This window comes from Centruroides sculpturatus, unplaced genomic scaffold, assembly GCF_000671375.1.
Source record: "Centruroides sculpturatus isolate CEXI.00-Female unplaced genomic scaffold, Cexi_2.0 scaffold78, whole genome shotgun sequence".
Taxonomy (NCBI): Eukaryota; Metazoa; Arthropoda; class Arachnida; order Scorpiones; family Buthidae; genus Centruroides; species Centruroides sculpturatus.
The window spans coordinates 25,085-46,817 of record NW_019384629.1 but is presented as its reverse complement, the minus strand read 5'-3'; the positions used below and the strand labels follow the sequence as shown (position 1 = coordinate 46,817).

Below are 21,733 nucleotides of genomic sequence, written 5' to 3'. Positions count from 1 at the left end.
TTATTAGCTTACATACGTCCGACTTGGATTTTATACAAATTGCAAAATTATACTCCGACTTACGCGAATTCGACTTACGCGGTTATCTCTCGGTCCCACCTATTGCGTAAGTTCGGGGTATTACTGTATTTCAGTTAAAAAATTGTCCCCTAAGCAGAGTTAGATAGATGACTAGCATGATTGTATTGTTAACAGGAAAAGTATGATTCACAGAAGCAATATACTATTAAAATCAAGGCTTATATTTTAAAAATATGATTAAAAATTGCAGCCTGGCATTGTGATGATTTTACAATAATTGCTCATTTTGAAGGTTTTTAAACTGATTTTGCATTTAATGTTAAAATTTGAACAATGGTAAAAATTCTCATTTTTTGTTAGTGCCATTTAAAAATTTTTTTTATTAACGTCATAAGTAAAATTGAAATAAGTTTTCTATAAAATCAGCTTTTTTGAACTCCATTTTCTTATTAGAATTTTTTATACACACACTATCTTGGAAAGAGAATTTTTGTTTTTAACTTGATACATATACATTTTCCATTTGTATTTTAGATTTTTGAAATTATATCTGGGATATATGCTTCAAAAAGTACTCAAATATATGTAAAATATAGTTTCTGCTGTAATAAAAGAATGCAAAAATTAGAAGATTTTATTATGGGACTTGATTTTTGAATTGGTATTTTCATTGTTAAGTCTGATAATAGAATTAAATTAAAAAGTTTTAATAAAAATTAATGTTTTTTTCTATATGAAAAATTGATAAATTCCAACAGTTACAGGTAGATTAAATAAAAATTTTAGAACATTTTTCATTGTTAATTTAAAGAATTCAATTGACATAATACCAACAATGTCATAATGTATATATTATACCATTATTTGTTGTTAATGTATTTTTTAATGTATTACATTTAAGATAAATAAATTTTATTTTTAATTTTAGGTCCAGTAGGCGAATATTTATTACCATTTGAAGAAGAAATAGGACAGCATCCTACACTTGAGGATATGCAAGAAGTGGTGGTTCAAAAGAAATTTAGACCAAAATTCAATAAAGATTGGAAAAAATATCCAGTAAGTAAATTTTAATCTTTATGCAATTGATTATATGATTTAAGTGGTAAAATTATATTACTTGTAATAGTTAATAACCAGAAATGGTTTTTGGTTTTTAATATATTCCAATACAAGTAAAAGGTTTTGATACATTTTAATGAATAGATTTATTTTTAATTTTGATAAATAGAACAGTTTACTGTTTGAACACTAATTGAATGATTTAATCAATTAAATTATATGAGGCATTTTTTTTAAGTAAGTACCGTTTTGATATTAAAAAAACACAACTGCAATTTTTAAAATAATTTTATTCTTACGTGAAAGCCTGTATCTTAATCTACTTTTCAACATAATTTCCTCTAATATGAAGGCACTTTTCATATTGCACAACCAGCTTCCGAATTCCATCCTCATAGAAACCTGCCGCCTGATTTGCCAACCACTGCAGCAAGGTATTTTGACATTGTCATAGTGCTGACTGCTAGATGCCTTTTCAAGTGGAGAAACAAGTGGTAGTCACTAGTCGCTAGATCAGGGCTATATGTAGGCTGATCAAGTTGTTCCCAGTGATAAGATCTTGGATTTGTTGAGCCACGTGTGGACAGGCATTGTCATGAAGCAAAACAATCCCCTTACTGAGCTTGCCACACTTTTTGTTTTGGATGACAAAATCATAAAGCGTCTGTTTTCTCAAATTTTTGCATCAACTTTCTGCACCAAGTCTTCAGTAATGACAGACGGTCGCCCACTACACTCCTCATCATGGACATTAGTACAGCTATCTTTAAATGCTCTAATCCATTCTCTTACCATTCCATTGCTTATAATGTTTTTTCCATACATCTCACTAATCTGCTGATGAATGTCAGCCGCTTTCATGTCTTTTGCATTAAAAAAATGAATCATCATGTGTAATTCACAATCGGCAGGATTTTAAATTGTCTGAGGCATTTTAAACATGCACAAATAAATGTAAAATGAACGAATGCTTCCATAATCGCGTCTGTGGCTAACCAACAGATGTAGGTACTCAGCACAATCACGGAACACCAATTGTAGCACTGCAGTGATCCTATTTTAAAATGGTACTTACTTAAAAAACACGCCACGTATTTATATTATATTAATGATTTACACTAAAACATGAAATTTTAAACAAAGACAACATTTAGGCAGAATTATTGTTATACAAGACCTGAATGTTGTTGAATAAAAATTAAGTAATGTGCAATATATTGAAGAATGTTGATTTATTTAAAAATCATGGAATTATTAAGCTAAGTAAAAATTAGTTAATAATCTTAAGTTTGCATATTTAACATTGTTCGTAGCAAAAGTGACAGTTATAGTTACAGACTAAATCTATGTGCATGACAGCGTTTCAGTTACTGTACAATCATGGTAGATGCATGACTACATGCAACTTAGAGGGAACATTGTTCTGCAGATAATGAATGGATTTGCTACCTTTCCTATTTCCCAAAATTTTTATTAAGCAGACAGCGTGATTTTTGAGAAATATATTTCATTTGAAAACTATCTTGCTTATCTTCAGTGTCATTGTTTTGTTGAATTCTTTGTTGAGAATACTGTAAAACCTTATTAACTTGGACATTTGAGCCAGTATTATATTGTAAATGTGTAACAATCATCTTTATTTTCTTCATAGAAATGGCTGTTTTTATAAAATCTCTAGGCACAGTTGTTTATAAATCAGTTGTCCGTAATGTGGGGAGCAGGCATTGTTCAGTAGCTGCCAAACTCTGGATCAGATGCTGCTTGTAGATTGTTTTTTGTTTTATTTGTCCTCATTGACTTTACTGGGATAAGTGAAAATGGGTGCTACTCATCTTAAATTAACAAAGTGCTCTGTTGAGAGAAGGGTTTTTTTTTAACTAAATGTTATATTTTTAGCATAAATAATTCTATTTAAATGTTTTAATAATAATGATAAATCTGATTTTAATTAGGGATTAGCAGCTGTCTGTGATACAGCTGAAGATTGTTGGGATCATGATGCTGAAGCAAGAGTATCTGCTAGTTGTGTATTAGAAAGGCTTTCATTATTAACTAAGTCTCAGTCATCAATATCTACCAATAATATATCTACAGGTAAGAATTTATTTTTTATTTTTAAATAAACAATGATGTTTATATAAGCATTTAAATATATAAGAGTATGTTGAAACTAATATCCCAAATATTATAGTAGAGATAAGAGACTTGTCACACTGTTACTGGTAACTTCAAAATGACACTTATATCATCAGAATGCAACTTTATTATTGATGATAGAAGTATCATTTTGATGTTACCAGTAGCAGTGTGATAAGTCTCTTATCTCTACTATAGTATTTGAGATATTAGTTTCAACAATTTTTGAGACAAGAAGCTCTTTTATAATATAAGAGTTTGTTTTATTGATTTTTTAATAGTAATTATAATTCAATAAAAACATTTGCTTTGTGTAGATCTTAATATGAATTTATTTATTAAGTTAGATTGTAAAATAATCAGTATTTAATAATAATGCATTATTAGATAGGCTTAAGAGAATGAATGTGATTGTTTAAAATTGAATGTAATTTTTGGATAAAAATAAACTGAATTTTAAGACATGTCTTGTGAGGTTGAATGCCAACTTTGTAGTATGTGAAATGGAAATTAAAAATCTTGCAAAGAAATATTGTCTATTCTGATACATAGAGGATGCAAAAAAAGTAATTACATTGCTTGAAACAATATCTTAATAGAAAAATCCCATTGTAATAACAGTTGTTATTCTCTTCTATAACCTATAGTCAAAAATACACATGTGACTAATGTCACATGTGTAATTTTAAAGGATATGTAGAAATTGTAATTTAAGTTAAAATAAGTTTTCTGTTAATAACTACAAATATGTATGATTGAAATAAAATCAATACATATCTAGTAATACCTCGACTTACGCTACCCCGACTTACGCGAACCTGGAGTTACGTGATTTTCAAATCTCGTCGATTCCTCTTTTGTTTGAGCGCCACGCAACTCTCGATTACTCACTCCCCTCACACTATTGTTCGGACGTGTCGCGCGGAATCAACACATAGCTACAATTTATTTTGTGTTATTTATTTCTGTGTTTGTTATATCTACGGAGACTCAAGAGACTCTATGTGGTGATTTCTTGTAACCGTGAACAAATCAAAAGATGAGATAAGATTAACGAGAACATTTATTAGCTTACATACATCCGACTTTGAGTTTTACACAAATTGCGAAATTATACCCCGACTTATGCGAATTTGACTTACGCGGTTATCGTTTGGTCCCACCTATCGTGTAAGTTCGGGGTATTACTGTACTTATCTCGTCTTTTGATTCGTTCATGGTTACAAGAAATCACTATATAGAGTCTCTCAAGTCTCCGTAGATATAACAAACACAGAAATAAATAACACAAAACAAATTGTAGCTATGTGTCAATTCGGCGCGACATGTCCGAACATGTAAGCTGAACAATAATGTGGGGGGAGTGAGTAATCAAGAGTTGTGTGGCGCTCAAACAAAAGACGAATTGATGAGATTTGAAAATCGCATAACTCCGGGTTCACGTAAGTTGAGGTATTACTGTATTCTTATTTTTACTATTGGAAAATTTTTAGTATATATTATACTAAAAATTCATTCTCTAATATTAAGAGCATTAATATACTTTTATAATTCCAAAAGAAAAAAAAAGAACTTAATGGAATAATTATTACCAATTCATAAATTTAAAATTTTAATATATGTAGGACACATGAATCACAGGATGTCCCATGTGAAGATTCAAAAATATACACCTTTCTTCTGGGGCAGTGTTTTTCAACTGGGGTGCTGCGGTGCCACGATTGGGGTGTCACAAAGTTTAGAGCCTTTAGGCATTTTCTTGGAAATTTACTTAAGTGTAGTTCAAGATAACTTATTGTCAGTTCTATTTTGCTACGAGATATCTAGTAAGCAAAGAAACTATGACTAATCGCATGTTAATGTAATGTTCTACGCTACGTGTACGCACGACTTGTCACGAGTTCGCCCAAACCACATTGCTTGGCCTTCATGTTCCCAGTCCCAGTACCAGGCCAACCACCAGAGAAGAACGACGTGGACACTTGTGTCTTGTATATGCTTTAAAAAGCGTTGCATTGTACTTTGAAAAGCGTGTGGTTTCAATCACAAAGTAGGTGCATATTACAGTATTTTCATAGTATTCAAAAGCAATGATGACAAATAAACAATTTTTAATCATTTTTTTAATTTAAATTTTTTAAATTGATATGAAAAAGATAAGAAAAAAATAATGAAATTTTATTTTATATATGCATCAAAATAATATAAAAAAACTTAACAAAAATTGTTTATCAATAAAATGATGATATATTTGATAATAAAACTATATTTAAAAAACAATAGCGAGACTATTATTTTACATGTAGGTATTTTGACAAAATTCAATGGACTTAAATTTTGATTTTGAACATGTAGAAACACTTTTGCGTTGTGCGTAATATTCGTTATAGCAGAAAATTCATCTGACCCATTAGTCCCTCTCCCTTATTTAGATTCTAGATCCGCTGCTGGTCAAGGGTGTTACAATTTTTTATTTTTCAATTAGGGGTGCCACTGAATGAAAAAGGTTGTAGAACACTGTTCTAGGGTTTCATTTGAAATAGGTGTGTGCCCCTGTCCCTCTATGAAAGAAAGAAAAGTGTAACATAATTTTATCATTGTTATGAATCTCTGTTGAAGTCATAAAAAAAATATAAAGTAGTTGACATTGGTTAAATTTCTTTCAAGTCATTAGTTTATAACACTTTGTGAGATTGTGTGTGTGTTTGTGTATGTTTATTTTTTATTGTTTTAGTTTGTCAAGATATTAAAGTTACAAGTTACATCTGCAACATTTTTGGAAGGCCATTTAGTAGATTTGAAAGCACTAGTAATTAAAATAGGATGATTTAAAATTGTTTGTATTTGAAGCAATAAAGATTTTATTCCTGAATTAGGTTTATCTTTTTATGCTCATAAAAATTCTATTTTCATGAAGAAATGAATGAATCCACATTTGAAAAATTGCTTGCTTGAAAATAATATAGTATCCAAGATTTAACAATAAAAAAAGTATCATAATTAACAATCTTCTTTATCACAGTATTAGTGATTAATTGATATAGAAATTATTCAATTTGATACCAATATTTTTTTGATCCTATTTGATATCCAATCAGGATACAGTAAGACCCCGCTTAATGCTGATTTGTATAACGCCATCTGCTCAAGGCCTAAAAAAAAAAAAACTCAAAATTTATGATGATTTAAATTATCACAGCATTTTATTGATTCATATATAATATGATTATTTGTGAACACTAACCAATCAGCAATAGGTGGCAAAAAAGTGTACTTTCTTTAAATTATGTTTGTTTGGTGCAATATTGGAAAAAATATAACATCATGGATGCCTTAGGAAATATTGACTTTGCTTGGCAAGAATTAACTGATAAATGCACGAATGGAGTGTGGAAGAAGTTATGGCTGAAGGTATCCAAGAATTCTCAACGAGAAGAGCCTATTGCTATATTGTTAGGTTGATCAAATTGTCAACCTAATTGATACAGCAGGACTAGGAGATATAGACGAGCAGATATTGAGGAGTTATGGCAGTTTTTGGTGAGAGCCTTACCAACTACAACCTTCAAGAACTGGCAGAACAAGGAATTCATGTAGAACTGGAAAATAGAGATTCTGAAAATGAAGAACCCAAAAAAATTTCTCTACAGATTTCCTTAGTAAAAGTTTGGTAATGATAACCAAAATTGTTGATCAAATTATAGCGAATGATCCAGATTTTGAAAGGAGTGCAAAAGTAAAATGGGGTGTTTTGGATGCTATCTTCTACTACCAATGTTTGTTTAAGGAAAGAAAAAGCGACAAATGAAACTTCACGACTTTATTGCAAAAGAACAAGAATTTCAGAAAAATCAGGACCTTCATCACAAAAAATGAACTTTACATTTCTGTATGAAATTGTTTATGTGTTATTTAACATATTATTATACAAATTAATATAAAAATAACTTAAAATTAAAGTAAAATTTTTAAATTTTTGGTCGCATGTTCCCCTATCCCTATTTACTCTGTGTTAAAATGACCTTGTTTTACGCTGTTTTGTTTAGCACTTTGTTGTCTAGGAATGCATCCTCCCCATTAAGCGGGGTCTTACTGTATCACATTTAAAAAACTTCTTAACTTTTTAATACACAACTAATGTATAAAAATATGAGTAAAGATATTAAAATTCACAGAAAATAGAATTTGCTTAATCCTGATAAATATGTGACATAATACTGATTAATTAATTCAAAATAAAATAGAAAATGCCACATTGGACTGAATGTAAGTCTACCCTGAATATAAATTGATTTTGAAATCTTTACAATATTTCTAATTTTGAAGTCATAACTTCTTGAAAATATTAGGATCTGAATAAAAGCCATCCTTTTATTATTAACTTCATTTATTTCATTTCAATTCAAAAAATTAGAAATTTTCATTAAAAGTCTTGAAAGTCACTGAAAAAATACTTCACCACTTTCATTTTCATCATCACTTTCTTATTATCATCATTCCTGTTTTCTCTTTCATTGCCATCATGCTCTTAGCCTGCTTGAACAGTGCATCATCCTCTGTTCTATCCAAAATATCAGTAATGGAACATTTCTGAAAGCCCTTTATAATTGTATCTTCACCAACAGTGTTTCAAAATTCTATTATTCAATTACATTTCTTTCTTTTCAAAACTACAGTAGATTATCCGACCCCCGATTAACCGACACCTCGGTTAACTGACCGTCCTAGTCGGCAAATTTCAAATGTCCGCTAGTGATGTGGTGCTACAATATTTGGCTATGTCTTGGCTACTCTAATATTATTTTTACGTGTTTTAGCTGGCAACACTCATTCGACCATGAAAGGGAGCCAGTATTTAAACGAGGTTTAATTTTGTAATTTTTAACAATACAATAGCGACGATTATTATTTTAAAAAATTTTTGTTAGGCTTAACATCGATGAAAATTCAACGCGAAGTAGGTTAATAGCGATATACTAATTACATGGGTTATAATAATATACTACACTAATAATGGATTTTTTCATACTTTTCAATTATCTGACCAACCCCAGTTCCCAATTGGGTTGGATAATCGAGGCTCTACTGTACTTTAGTTAGAAATAAAAAACTTTTGAATATGTATTTACAAATATCTGGGAATCAATCAGCATAAATTAATTTTTAATTGCTTTCTTTGTAATTTTTACAAATTACATTTAAACTATATTTAGTTGATTGGTTATAGCTATCCCTTGTCAAGTCTAGCATCTAGCACTGGAAAATGGTGAATCTGATTTTCTTATTGAATCTAATGACCAACACATGGTAGAAAATGGTGAATCTATTGTTGCCACAATTACAAGGTATGAAAGGCTTAGTGAGCAAATTATGAATGAACCAAGGCTTAGATAGAAACCTGCACTGCTATCACATTGAGTTTCTTGTCTTATCAGAAATGAAGAAAACAAATTCAGTCCTTTCTCACTATAAAACTACTTTCTATATCATTACAAAAGAAAAACTATTGGTGCTGACCAAATACAGTGTCCCCTTTAGTTTTCCTTGGTTTTTTGCTTACACATTAAATACAATTACCAATACAGAGTTCTATTGAGATTATTATTGATCACATTTCAGTTTTGAAAAAATTATATTTGTAATTTAAAATTTTTTAAAAGAATTCTTTTTTTAAGTTTTTGGTGTGTGTGTGTGTGTGTGTATCTACAAGTGCAGGGCAGAATTATATGCCAGTGTAATTTTTTAAAAAATTTCTTGAATTATTTAGAGTTTATGAATAAAATTTTACATAATTATTTAACGCTGTCTTCTAATGACTTATACCTTATATTATCCTAATAGATTAATCCAAACATTAATTACACAAAAATAGTCATTTCTGTATTGTAACTAATACTTAGATATTTACAATGAGTATCAAAAATTCAACATTTTTATTTATATCTTATCTCATAATTATTTTATTTTTTTCTCTTGGCAAAAATAAACAGGAAATAGATTAACACTTGGAATTTCTGTAATAGCAGTGTAATGAACATATACAACCTGATAATTACTTATAAATTTTTTATTTAATGCAATGAATAGTTACTGATTGGTATTATATTTCTGTAACTGTTTGATATGTGCAACTATACTGTGTATTATAATTGTGTAGAATGAACAAATGACTCAGGACTCATAACAACTCATAATTTTTCAGATTGCTCACTATTCACTACTATTTTTTAAAAAACCTTGCTTTTCTCACTAATTTTGAGATCTGAATATACATTACATGCTATATACCTCATTTTGGATACAATTATGTTGTGTTTATGAGATTTGTGACAAAATAGATGGGGTAATCATTAATGACATATCCATCTCACAATGCCACCTGTTCGTTAGAGAAAGTATGATGATGTGAGCAGCTAGAGGTATTAGCTACTTCCCACGAAGTCATCTTAAAGACTTGATTCAGTAGCCACTTAATGTAACAAATTGGAAATGAGCCAATAACATTAGCAAACTTGCATCATTTTTACTTCAAATCTTTATTAAAATTTCAAAATATGAAAAGATAATACCACCAGGAAAATTCAATAGATGATGTATTTTGGACCAAGTGAATCTGAAACGACATAATTTATGCAGATTAATATTTACAATAAATAGCACCAAAATACAACAACAGCTGCTGATATTTCGATTTGGAAAAAGAATTGACCTGGACTTTAATGCCATCTTTGAAGACAATTTTCTACTATGACTAAAAGTCATGTGCACCATGATCGTTGGTTGGCGCACTCAGTTTCAAACATCAGCAGCACAGCATTTACACCAAACTCTATTAGTTTCAGAGTGAATCAGAGAAGAGGAAAGAAGTAGTACTCATCACATCTTACTTTGCAAAAAGAAGTAAAACTGACAATTAATAAATACTGAAAACTAACATGTGCAAATGAGGATTACACTAGAAGCTAGTGATGGGAAGATTAATTAGAACCAGAAAAATCAAGCATTTCCCAGGAATCAGAATCAAGCAAATCTCGTCACTATTCCCAATTCTTAAAACGATTCTTCCACATTTAACAAGACAATTATTTGTTTTGGTCAAAGATTAAACATTTTAAAAATTACAATTAACAATTAAGTATTAGTTTATTGGAAATGAATACTTAATTGTTAATTGTAATTTTGTGTACATTCATATCAACAAAGCAGAGAGTACACCATGATGTCTGTCATGGTGACTTTTCTTTCATGTGGTCAGTGATGAGAAATTTACTTGGTCGGTACTAATTATCCCAATTTTAAGGGAAATTGGGTGACATTATTTGGGCAGTGACAACATTTTGCTTTTAATATATACACAGATCAGCAGTCAAGCTTGACCAGGCTTGACCGCTGATCTGTGTATATATTAAAAGCAAAATGTTGTCACTGCAACACACAAATAACATAAATTTAAAACTTAATTTGATTTTACAATTTGAAAATTTCAAAACAAATTTTAAACATTTTTTAAAAAGTTTGTTTTAATTTTTAATTGATTTCATTTTAACTAATTTTGTTTTTATTTTAAATTTTAGTTCTGGTTTTGGTGTAAAGGCCAGAGTTTTAACTATTAGTTTTATTCAATAGTTTTTATAATTATTTTTAATAATTAAATATTTTATTTTGCCTGCATTTTTTGAACCCTTTGTTTTTTTAATTAATTTCAACTCTTTTTTTCCTTTGCAACACAACTACAGAAATTGGTTGTGTTGTTTTGCACAAAGATAAATTTTAATTTTTTTAATTTCATTAATTTTTGTTTTATAAATTTGCCTGCCTTTTAAATTTTTTTAAATTTCAATTTTAAGTGAGTTAACATTAATTCAACTGTCAGGCTATCTAGTATTTTAATAATTATAAGTTTCACTAATATTGGACCAATGCAAGATTCTGTTCAAATGCCATCAACTTGAGATTAATATTTACCCTCCATTTTAAAATAATAATTATTTAATATAAATTAAACAATTTCTATCAAACAATCATCTAAATTAGCCAATCTATTTTCTATATTAATATTTATTGTATCTGGGCTTTCTAATAACTGATCTGTTGTTATATTAATTTAAAATATTTATGGTTTTATCCTCCTCATAGAAAATTTTTTTATATATTTGACAATATTTTTATCATGGAACCCTTTTCACTTTAATAAAAAATGTTGGAACCCTGCAGATATCAATGAATTAAAGCATACTAGGTAGACACTTTACACCTAAACCAAAAGTAAAACTACAATGAAATATAATCAAAATTAATTAATTAAAATTGAAATCAAATCAATTGAAAATTAAAACAATGTTTTTAAAATCCACTTAAAAGTTATTTTGAAATTTTCAAGTTGTAAATAAAATTTATTTTTAAATTTACATTATTTGTGTGAGGTGTGCAGTGTGACAGAACATTTTGCTTTTAATATATGTATATTAAAAGTATGTATGCATGTATGTATGTATGTATATATATACAGATTTAATGATTATATTTTTATTTATATGATATTGGATCCTTTTTAAGGTTGATTTTTAAAATGATTTTCTAGCTTTAGTTTATGTTTTACTGTTTTTATGGTTTCCATTACCTTTTCAAACATTATATCATTATTTTGGTTCATTCCATTATCAATAAATCAGTCCCCACTGTTTATTAAATCTACAAATAACTTTAACATGTGTTTAGTCTTGGATTGAGTCCTCATATTGTCATACAAGGACTCCATTCAAGACTAGAATAGTTATACCTCAACTCCTAAATCTGCATCGGCACATTCATGCATCACTAGACTCAATGGATTTTATTATGGAACCCCAAATTTTTATTGGGTTTCAGTTGGGAATCCCTGATTTAATGGATAATACCTAGTGCTCCTGTAGCAGATTGAGAATAGAAAGTATGAAGAATCACTTATTTTTGTCTTGTGAACTTATTAACTTAAGTGATTTTTTTTTAATAACAAAATTTATTATAATCCAATATTTAATGATTAAAGTGTGATTTAAGTCAAAAATTTTTGTATGCTATATATTGGGGTGGCAGAACTTGTCATAATAGGATACCTGCATTAGAAGTACAAAGAACCACATTCTCTATTGGAATCATATTTTATATATACATACATAGTTAAAATACTATAGTTTCATTGTTATGTTAAGTTAAAAATGCACACATTTAGGTATGTATGTAAGAAAGCTATTTAGAAAAACTGAGAAAATAGTTTAATTATAAATTTCTTATCTTTTTATTTAAATACATCTCTACATCTCAATGTTTCTTTTCTATTACTAGTAGGTTTGTAGGTTTGTACTTTGGACACTTAAAGCTTATAATTTGGTTCATAACTGAAAACTCAATGTACCCATTTAGCTTTCAGTTGCCTGTTCAAGATTAAGTTGTGAATTAGAAATGTATGTATTATACTATGTAAAAGTCAGCAAATTTTCAAAAATTTTAAATATGTTTAAGTAGTATGTACCAAGTTTATTTTAAAAAAACTGTATGAGTATATGGGAGCTGCAGCAATGGTCTACATGAACAACATATTACTTGTGAGGAGCTGCAGTTTGGCTGGTGGGTATATATAAATTTTTTGTACAATCTTTAAATTTGTTTGAACAAATAAATATGTTTATAGTATTAATCTAGTATTTTGTTTTTTTCCTTGCAAAAGCAACAAACTATATCAATAAGTTGTTGTTATATTTGGCAATATAAGAGGATTACATTAATGATTAACTTACATCATCAGTTTAATTTTTTAAGTAAATACAATAAAAGTTTATTAAATGCACAAATTTTGTAATATTCAAATATAGCCTTAGTAGCAGTTTACTTATTTAGAGAAAGTACCTGGTAATGTGAAACTGCATGTTCTGTAAAAAATATAATAAACAATAATTTGCTTTCTTGGATTAGTTTTGACAACAGGTTTTTCTCAAATACTTCAAGTACATTGTGAGGAGAGAAAAGTGAATCATTATAGTAGCTACATCACCTGAGTTTATACAATGACTAGATGTTATGTAAGACTATAGCATTTGTGGATTCATATTACTTATATTATATTACATATTACATATATATATTACAGTCAAAGTTTCAGCCTTCTAATGTAATTAGAAGTGGATGAAACTTGAGTTGCAAGATTTGAGGACATGCTACAAAGTAAGTTAAATAAAAGCACTTAAAAATATGATATGCCATAGAACAGGGATGGTCAACACATAGACCGCGGTCGACCGCAAAGGTTTTGAAAGTAGCCCACGAAGCTAAAGTTGAACAATTTGCTTTCACTTAAATTAATGTTTAAAAATCTTAATTTGATAATTTATTCTTACAATAATAAACTGTCTGTGCAGCGTACCCATACTGTTTGTATTTATCCCAATGAACAATGCAAATGAATGTTAATGCATGCGCATATAAAAATCCTAAAATTGTTTGCCCATATTCATAGTCACCCACAGACTATATTTTACCAAAACAGTAGCCCCTAAGGGATAAAAGTTTGGCCACATTTGCCATAGAACATGTGACAGTATTCCTTACATTCATTCTTCACATGATTGAGAAACTGGCTGAAAAAGATGTTTTTTTACCTCAATTTTCACATTTGTAGCAATAGTACAGGTAGGAGAATAGATGACATATCAAATACAGATGATAAAAGACTAATAGGTCTTTTAAAATATTGCAATTTATTGAAAAATGAAATTTCCAGAACACAGCCTAGAACAGGTTAAATGTATTTTTGAATGTTTGTTGGATAAAACTTGTTGCATCTGTGTTGATTATGATAATAAAAATTATAAAATATGCAATAAATAATTTGTATGAACTAAATACATAATTTTTTTTGTTTTTCTTATAGGTTCGAGCAGATGTCTTAGCTGCCTTACATAACAATTTTTTACAAACATTGAACCAAGCGTGGAATGATCATCAAACTAGTATGGTAATGATTAGAGATATTTTAATGTATATGGTAAGTATTTCTTTTAAATTTAAAAACCCCTACAGTGTAATTTAAAATGGAAAATCTAGTCAAAAAGATACATATATATGTATTTCATAGATATTTTTATTGACTTTGATCAAAAAGTTGTTATATAGTAAATAGCTTATCAATAACATAAATCTTGAATGCTATTTACTTTTTGAAAATAAATTGCCATAATATTTATTGTTAGTGATTATCACTAACAATAAAAATTACTTTGAATGTAGTATCAATATGTTTAGGACAAATACCTATCTAAATAAATTTCAGGCTTATCATCTATGTAGTTATAAATAAAAATTTTAAAGAAAATATATTTCCAAAATATCTCAAAAACCAAAGATAAAACATTAGCACACCTTTAGTTCTTAATTGTAAAAAGTTTTTTTTTTACAAGTAACATATTGGATGTTCTTTCTGTAAAAAAAAATTAGTATTAATTTCAATCCAAATTAAAATAACACAATTATTTTCAAAATATGANAGGATTGCAAATCAGTTTCCGAATACCTTTGTCCTTGCAGTCAGGAAATAGTGATTAAATTCATTTTTCAAGCTTTGCAAATGGAATGTAATGTTCTTTTGTATTTGTCCTTTAATCTCAGCACACTGTCAATCAATAATTGGGTTCAATGTATCAAATGCAGAAAAATTCTCTCTTTCGACTTTGCTGATCCATAGGTTGATTTTAGTGATAAATGCACTGATTTTATCTTCAAATGCAAATTTATTGCTAGTGCCTTCCAATTTCATATTTCCTGACCACACACCATACCCCAGCCCAGTCCACTATCGGCTCTAACCTTGACATACCGCGCATTGTCATCAACTCGTCGTCATTTATTTAATAATTTTGGGATAACTTCATGGACTACTTCGGGTGCTTTCAGGGACCACCAGTGGTCCATTGACCACAGGTTAAGAACCACAGGTTTAAATTATATTGCTGTTTAAAAACAGTTGCTCTTTTTCTGAAAGATTGGTTTTAACATTACATATTTCTAAGTCAAGCGTTCGTCTTTTTTAAGCACAGTATGGTACTATTTGTATATCAGAGAATACTGTTTGTTGACTTTATGCCTCCTTGTGTTTACATACAAATAATAATGATAAATGATAATAAAATAAAAAAGCTCAAGTTTTGTTTGTAAATTGCTTATTTTTTCATTACATTGAAGTTGTGGATTCTATCAAACATATAAAAACATATTAAAGCCCGAGTAGTATACAATAAATCATCAAACAATAGCCTAAATATCAGGCTATAATATGGCTAATTAAATGATTGGTATAAAGTAATTTGTTATTAGAGGTAGACGTTAGGTGCCATATCTTAAGTAAATTAATAATTATAATTAAATAAATAAGTTATTAAATTAATTACAAATTACTTTATACCAATCATTTAATTAGCCATATTATAGCCCAATATTTAGGTGATTGTTTGGTGATCTATCAAACATTTTTCTACAGGCTGTATATACTATATTTTTTTAATGTGACAGTCTTTGAAACATATGAACTGTGCAAAAAGAGGGATAGATGCACTCATTGTTCACAGTAAGTAAAATGCAGTTTTATTACATCAATATTCCACATTGTAAGAAATGTGAGGGTCAGGGAATTTGGACAAAGTTGGTCAGCGAATTCAAAACAAAAATTTGAGTAGGAACCCTGTCTACAGAAACTGATCTCATGCTACAACAGATGTTTCAACAACAATGAAAACTAAGTGGAAAAATAGCCAAAAGTATGTAGAATCTGAGAAAAAATAAAGTATTTGTAATGTTTAGTAATTCATTTTTTATTGGAAAGCAGTCCTTACTTTAAAAATATCCCTTGTAATTTGTATTCTCTCTTGCAATTTCAATACTAAGTTTTTTTAATCTATTGTTGATATTCATATTTCTAATCCAATTTTTACACACACGTATACCATATTTTTGCAGATTGTCCAGCATGTCAGTCTATCTGGGGAGACCATAAAATCAGATATTTCTGTATGGTAAAAACTGGCATGCTGGTTTATTCTCAGGGAATGCCAGAATATCGATTTACGTGAGGTTATACATCCCTCTCCAGAGGGTGTGGCTAGTTACATCATGTGGCATCTCATAGACAGCAGTTTTTATTCTAAAATTGTGAAACTGTTGGCATTGTATAAAAGAACTACAATTATATTTTTAATTTCTGCATTTTTTGTCATCTTTCTAACAATGTAAAATACTTATAGAATGCTGAAAGTGCTTTTTTTTTTTTTTTCAATTTGAAAAAATCGTAGATCTATAAATTTCCACTGTTGTTTGTCTGTCCATCTGCCTTTCCTTAATCTCAAGAATGGAGTTAAATAGATGAAAGACAAGACCAGATATAGAAACCTTTGGGGCAGCAGGCCCCGATTAACTATATAGGAACTTCCGATGCAACTGGACATCATGTTATTTCAATTCAAAATTTTCCCTTGAAAGCAGCAAATAGATGACCAGCATGACTCTGTTGCTAACAGGCAAAGTATGATGTACAGGGACAAGGCACTAATAATTTGAGGTGAAAAAGCATATATTTTAAATTAAATAAATTAAAAATATCATTAAAGATTGCAGCCTGACATTGTGATGATGTCACAATAAATAATTGCTCATTATCATCTACATAAAAATAGATGAAAACGTTACTAATTTTTTTCTTTCATAATGCTGGTGTTGGTTTTGTGTGTTGTGTGTTTATACAAACCCAGTTTTGGAGAGATACTATTTGCTCATTATGAATAAAATTTTGAAATTACTGTAATTACTCAGGAAATTACTGTAGAACAGTAATTTCTTGAGAATGGCCTATTAGAAATAGGCTGAAAGCATTTGAGTATTAAATTAATAGTAAGCTCAGTAAGTGTTCGATGTTTGATTATATTTGTAAGTAAATGCTGAGGAAGTGAGGATAGATGGTTGATTATGTTTGTTTTATTGTAATTTGATCCAAAAAATGCAAAAATAAACATATCAAATTTCAGAAACTTGCTGTAAATTATCTCAACTTACACAATTAACATGTGCTGTGTGTGAAATTTGAGAGGAGAGTGTTATCTTTCAAGGTCAGGGTAGTAAAACTTTATTACTTTGGCTGCAGATTGTCAGTGCAGTCCACACTGACTAAGTCTACTACTACTAATTGTATTATTACACTGTAAATGAAAACTCTTTCTGGTTGTAAGTCAGTCAAATTGCAATGCTATTTTATTGCAACTACACTTTACCAACCTTTAATATGTAATTGAGAAAACTTTTAAAGTTATAAATGTTCTATAATCAGTTTCGCTCATCATAAATCAAAAAATTGTTCGATCCTTATGAATGTCAATTAATTGACCGAAAACGCTAGATTACGTTAATAAAATAGACTGCGTATTAAAGGTTGTTACCAACCTTTAATATGCAGTCTATAAAGTGTAGTTATTTTTGAAAGTGCAGTTTGAGAAGAAGAATTATTTTATTGTACTGGGAAGAATGTTTTCTTTAACATTTATTTAACAACAAATTTTGTTACATATGATTAATTTTAATTTTTAGTTGCAGTTTAACTGGCATGCCAGTAACCTTGTGGTTTCTGGCATGCTGGTCAATCTACAAAAATATGGTATATATAAACAAAATACAGTGGAAGCTCATTAGTCCAGCACCTAATGAACTGGAGTTCCTTAGATGGATTATCTGCTGGATTATCAAAAATGCTAATTATCAGAAGTTTTTATACATTTTCAAAATTCAATAAACAGTATTAGATCTAAATTTTAGATGTGACTATACATTTTGTATCAGTATGTGCTGCTGTATGCTTCTGAATTGTTTATGCACATTCTTTAATTACTCTGAGGATGATACATTCCATGACTACTGTATTAAGCTTGATTGAAAAATTTGCAAAAGCATTAATGAATGCATTGTGAATGTTGATTTTCTGCAATAATGATTCATATGCATATAATTTTCCTGACATGTTCTGTATTTTTGTCCAGGGTCTTTAGCATAGTATGTGTCCAAATAAATTTTGATTCATTAAATATAGTACTAGTATGCTTGAATATCATCAGACAATGGTACAATTCCAACATTGCAAAGAACCTCAACAAGAAATACCAAGAACAACTACTGGTAAAAACCAGCACCTCTGAATTTTAGGCAAGTAATCTACAACAAATTATTAGACTACAACTACAGAGAGATTGCCAATGCTAACAATGTTTCCTAAGTGGTCAAAAGGAGCCCTACTATATACACATTGCTTAAGAACAAGGGTCCCTCATAATAATCAGACTTCTAGGCATGTATATTAATGGACCAAAGATTAGGCAAGACAGTAAAATATATTGGGAATACAAGACCATTATACTAGTGCCTCCAAGAATACTTAAATTCAATTTTTAAAAAAAGGCCAACCACCACTGCTCTGGCTACTCTAGTGTTAGAAATGGATATTCATGTCCATATGGATCAAGCAAGGCTATTATCCCCAATGATGAAAAAATCAGATAGTTATCATCTAGAAAAAATAAATTTTTAAAGCATCGAAGGACAACTCCTCCATCAACTACAAAGATAACTTCCTGGTACAGGCATGGAGAGCCTTGATGGAAATTCAGCATATGTACAGTAGACCCCCTATAAAACGGGTTCCTATAATTACGATTCCTATAAGACAGCGAAAAAATTGCGACGGTATCCATAAAAAACGGTAAAAAACTCCTATAATTACGTAAAACGTCATCGGGCAGCCGAACTACTTTCCGCGTTGTCAAGTGCCACGCTACGGAGAGATTACTATCGTCTGTACAGTATTATATATAAATTAGGTACTGTACATATAATTATATATAAATTAGGTATTGTATATATAATTATATATTAAGTATATATAATTATATATTAACTTATTGTAACTTTGTTATAATTAAATATATAATTTCCGCCGTCTACCGTGGCGCCACGCTACGGAGATTTTTACGCTAACTATCGTCTGTCAGTATGTAAATTAGGTACCGTAAGTCTAATACAGCACTGTAATTTTATACATTTCTTGTGAAAGAAACATTTCTTATTCAACGGCAATTAAAATTATTTATATTAATGATGTCTCCAAAGTTCAGCGAAGTTTTCGCAGAAAAATAACATCAGAAATCGCGGCCGCAGTTTGCTGAGCTGTTCCGCGACGAAAACAATCTTGAGCAACGGCGATGTCGAATGGTGCACACTCGGTAAGTAATCCTACAACTTTTTGTTTATAGCGTAGTTTATACGGATTATTTCCAAAAAAAATATACGTATTTTGGAAATGTTGAGTCGGATTAGTCTAGAATCGATTAATTTTATGGAAGAAAACCTTTCAAACAGCCGTAGTCCGTAAACTTGACACGTGTCAGGCTGTGATTGGAAGGACTCGTAAGAAATCGGATTCCTAAAGAATGGAACGTATCTACTGTTTTATAGGGGGGTCGACTGTATTTACTCATGTCCTCAATTTTCCATTCAGTGAGCAACATCTAATATATTAATGTTTCCAATGCATGTGACATTCCAAATTTTGAAAGAAAGAAAACATTTGGTCTCCAAAGTTATTCTAAGTTCAAAAAATTAACATAACTGGATGATGATGGCTTAGCCCAACATTTCTCAACCTATGGGTTGCATTAAAATTTTAATTGGTTGCTAAATGATACTACTTTCCACATAAATACTTAGAAAATATTTCATTAATACAAGTATTATAAGAATTAAGAACAATAGATGGATCTGTTAGGTACTAAAAATTTTTAACAACTTATTTTCTTATAATTCTTGTCATTTAGTAATAAATTTAAGATTATAGAATGTGTGTGTATGAAATTGATTTCTCTTTTCTATTTTGAATAATGTCAAAATAGATATTTTATGTGAGGTCATAATCATAAAACCATTTAAGTTGCAATTGTTTTGAAAAATTTTTAGGTATATTTAATGTATAACAATAAATTATAAAAAAATAAATAATGAATGAATTTTGGTTCAAATCAATAAATAATTTTTTTTATTTTTGTATATACAAAATGAAATTGACAAAATCTCTTACAATCTGAAAAGTAATTTTAAAAATGGGTTCATTAAGTTTAAAAAAAAATAACCTGTAATATTTAAATTTTAACTTACTTCAATTACAGTTTTTAGTATTATTTGTTACAAATTGAAATTGGCCTGAACTGCTCTTAATTAATAGAAATGTATTCAATGTTACATTTCACACACAGAAGTAATTATCAATAATGCATAATTTTATAAGCATTTGGGTTGCAGAACCATTACAAATATATTGGGTTGCAGGAGTAAAAAGTTTGAGAAACACTGACTTGGACAATTTGGTTGGTTTGTTTTCCATACAAACTAACAGCTATTTGCTGGAGTTTGGGTAAGAAATATATTATCATCAAACAATACCAGATTATCAACTATATTTCAGATTTTTCCAGTTAACCAGATATTCTGGAGTATCAAATGGTGAATTAACAAGCTTCTACTGAATATCAGATTTAAATGAATAACTACAACAGTTTTAAATATTAGTATTAATTTAATTGAAAAAGGTTAACTAAATAAAATTCAAACAGAATAAAATGCTTTTATTCATTTTGAACTTTTTTATTTTATTTATTTATTTTTAGTGCCAGAGCCACAAAGGAATGCATCTACCTCAAATATAAAATCTTCAGCTCCAGTGTCAGAAATTGATACAGAAACACCACAAGAATCTACTATTTGATTAATTCTTCTAGAGATTGTAAAGGATTTTTTCAAATCCTTTCATTTCTCGACAACCCATGTCATAAATTAATTTTAAAAATGTTGTATGTACAAAGAACCTGTTCTGTGGATGATTATTAGTCTGTCTTTGCAACATTCCCCTCATACAAGTAACCCATTAATCTTCCTGTGCCTTCTCATCATTTTGTAGTACAAGGAAATTTTTTTATCTCCCAGAGTACAAAGGTAATTTTTGGCAACGATCAAGCACCATATTTGGTGTTATAGTACAATTTCATTCATCAGGGTGCATTACTTTATACTGTATATGTTATATATAAATTTTAATGCAGGAGTAGCACTTTCTTAGATTCTAGAGCACAAATGAATTTTCAGGCTAAAAATATTACATATTTAAAAATATTAATTATAAATATATGTAAAAGCATATAAGAAAATTGTGAAAATGAATGAATGAATGAATTTGTGTGTGTGAGTTTTATGTAATTCATATTTAATGGAAATGTTTTTTCTTTTCCTTAATAATTAGTGTAATTTCCAGTATTAAATTAGAATTCAAAATCTTGAAGTGTTGTTTCTATTCTAATATTATAAATATTAATTTGAAAATTGATATCAAATAATTTTGTATAGTGTTATGATCTAGGTCCATATGATTATTTTTAGCAGGAACAACAAAAGCATTACAAATTAA

At 29.1% G+C, this 21,733-nt stretch overlaps 1 protein-coding gene across 2 annotated transcripts in view; it reads left to right on the top strand.

Moving 5' to 3' along the window:
* The window catches only part of LOC111625691 (activin receptor type-2A-like), a 94,757-nt gene that overhangs the window by 63,176 nt on the left and 9,848 nt on the right, over positions 1 to 21,733 (top strand). Inside the window, exons 8-10 of one of the 2 annotated variants that reach the window (XR_002756767.1) lie at positions 950 to 1,080; positions 3,036 to 3,177; positions 20,940 to 21,264. Coding sequence is in view for 1 of the 2 variants with exons in the window: in XM_023368901.1 (XP_023224669.1) it covers positions 950 to 1,080; positions 3,036 to 3,177; positions 20,940 to 21,037 (371 nt within the window). In the remaining variant the exon portion in view is untranslated. Of the gene's footprint in view, positions 1 to 949; positions 1,081 to 3,035; positions 3,178 to 20,939; positions 21,701 to 21,733 lie in introns of those variants that run through there. The other variant, XM_023368901.1, reaches the window with a different exon arrangement.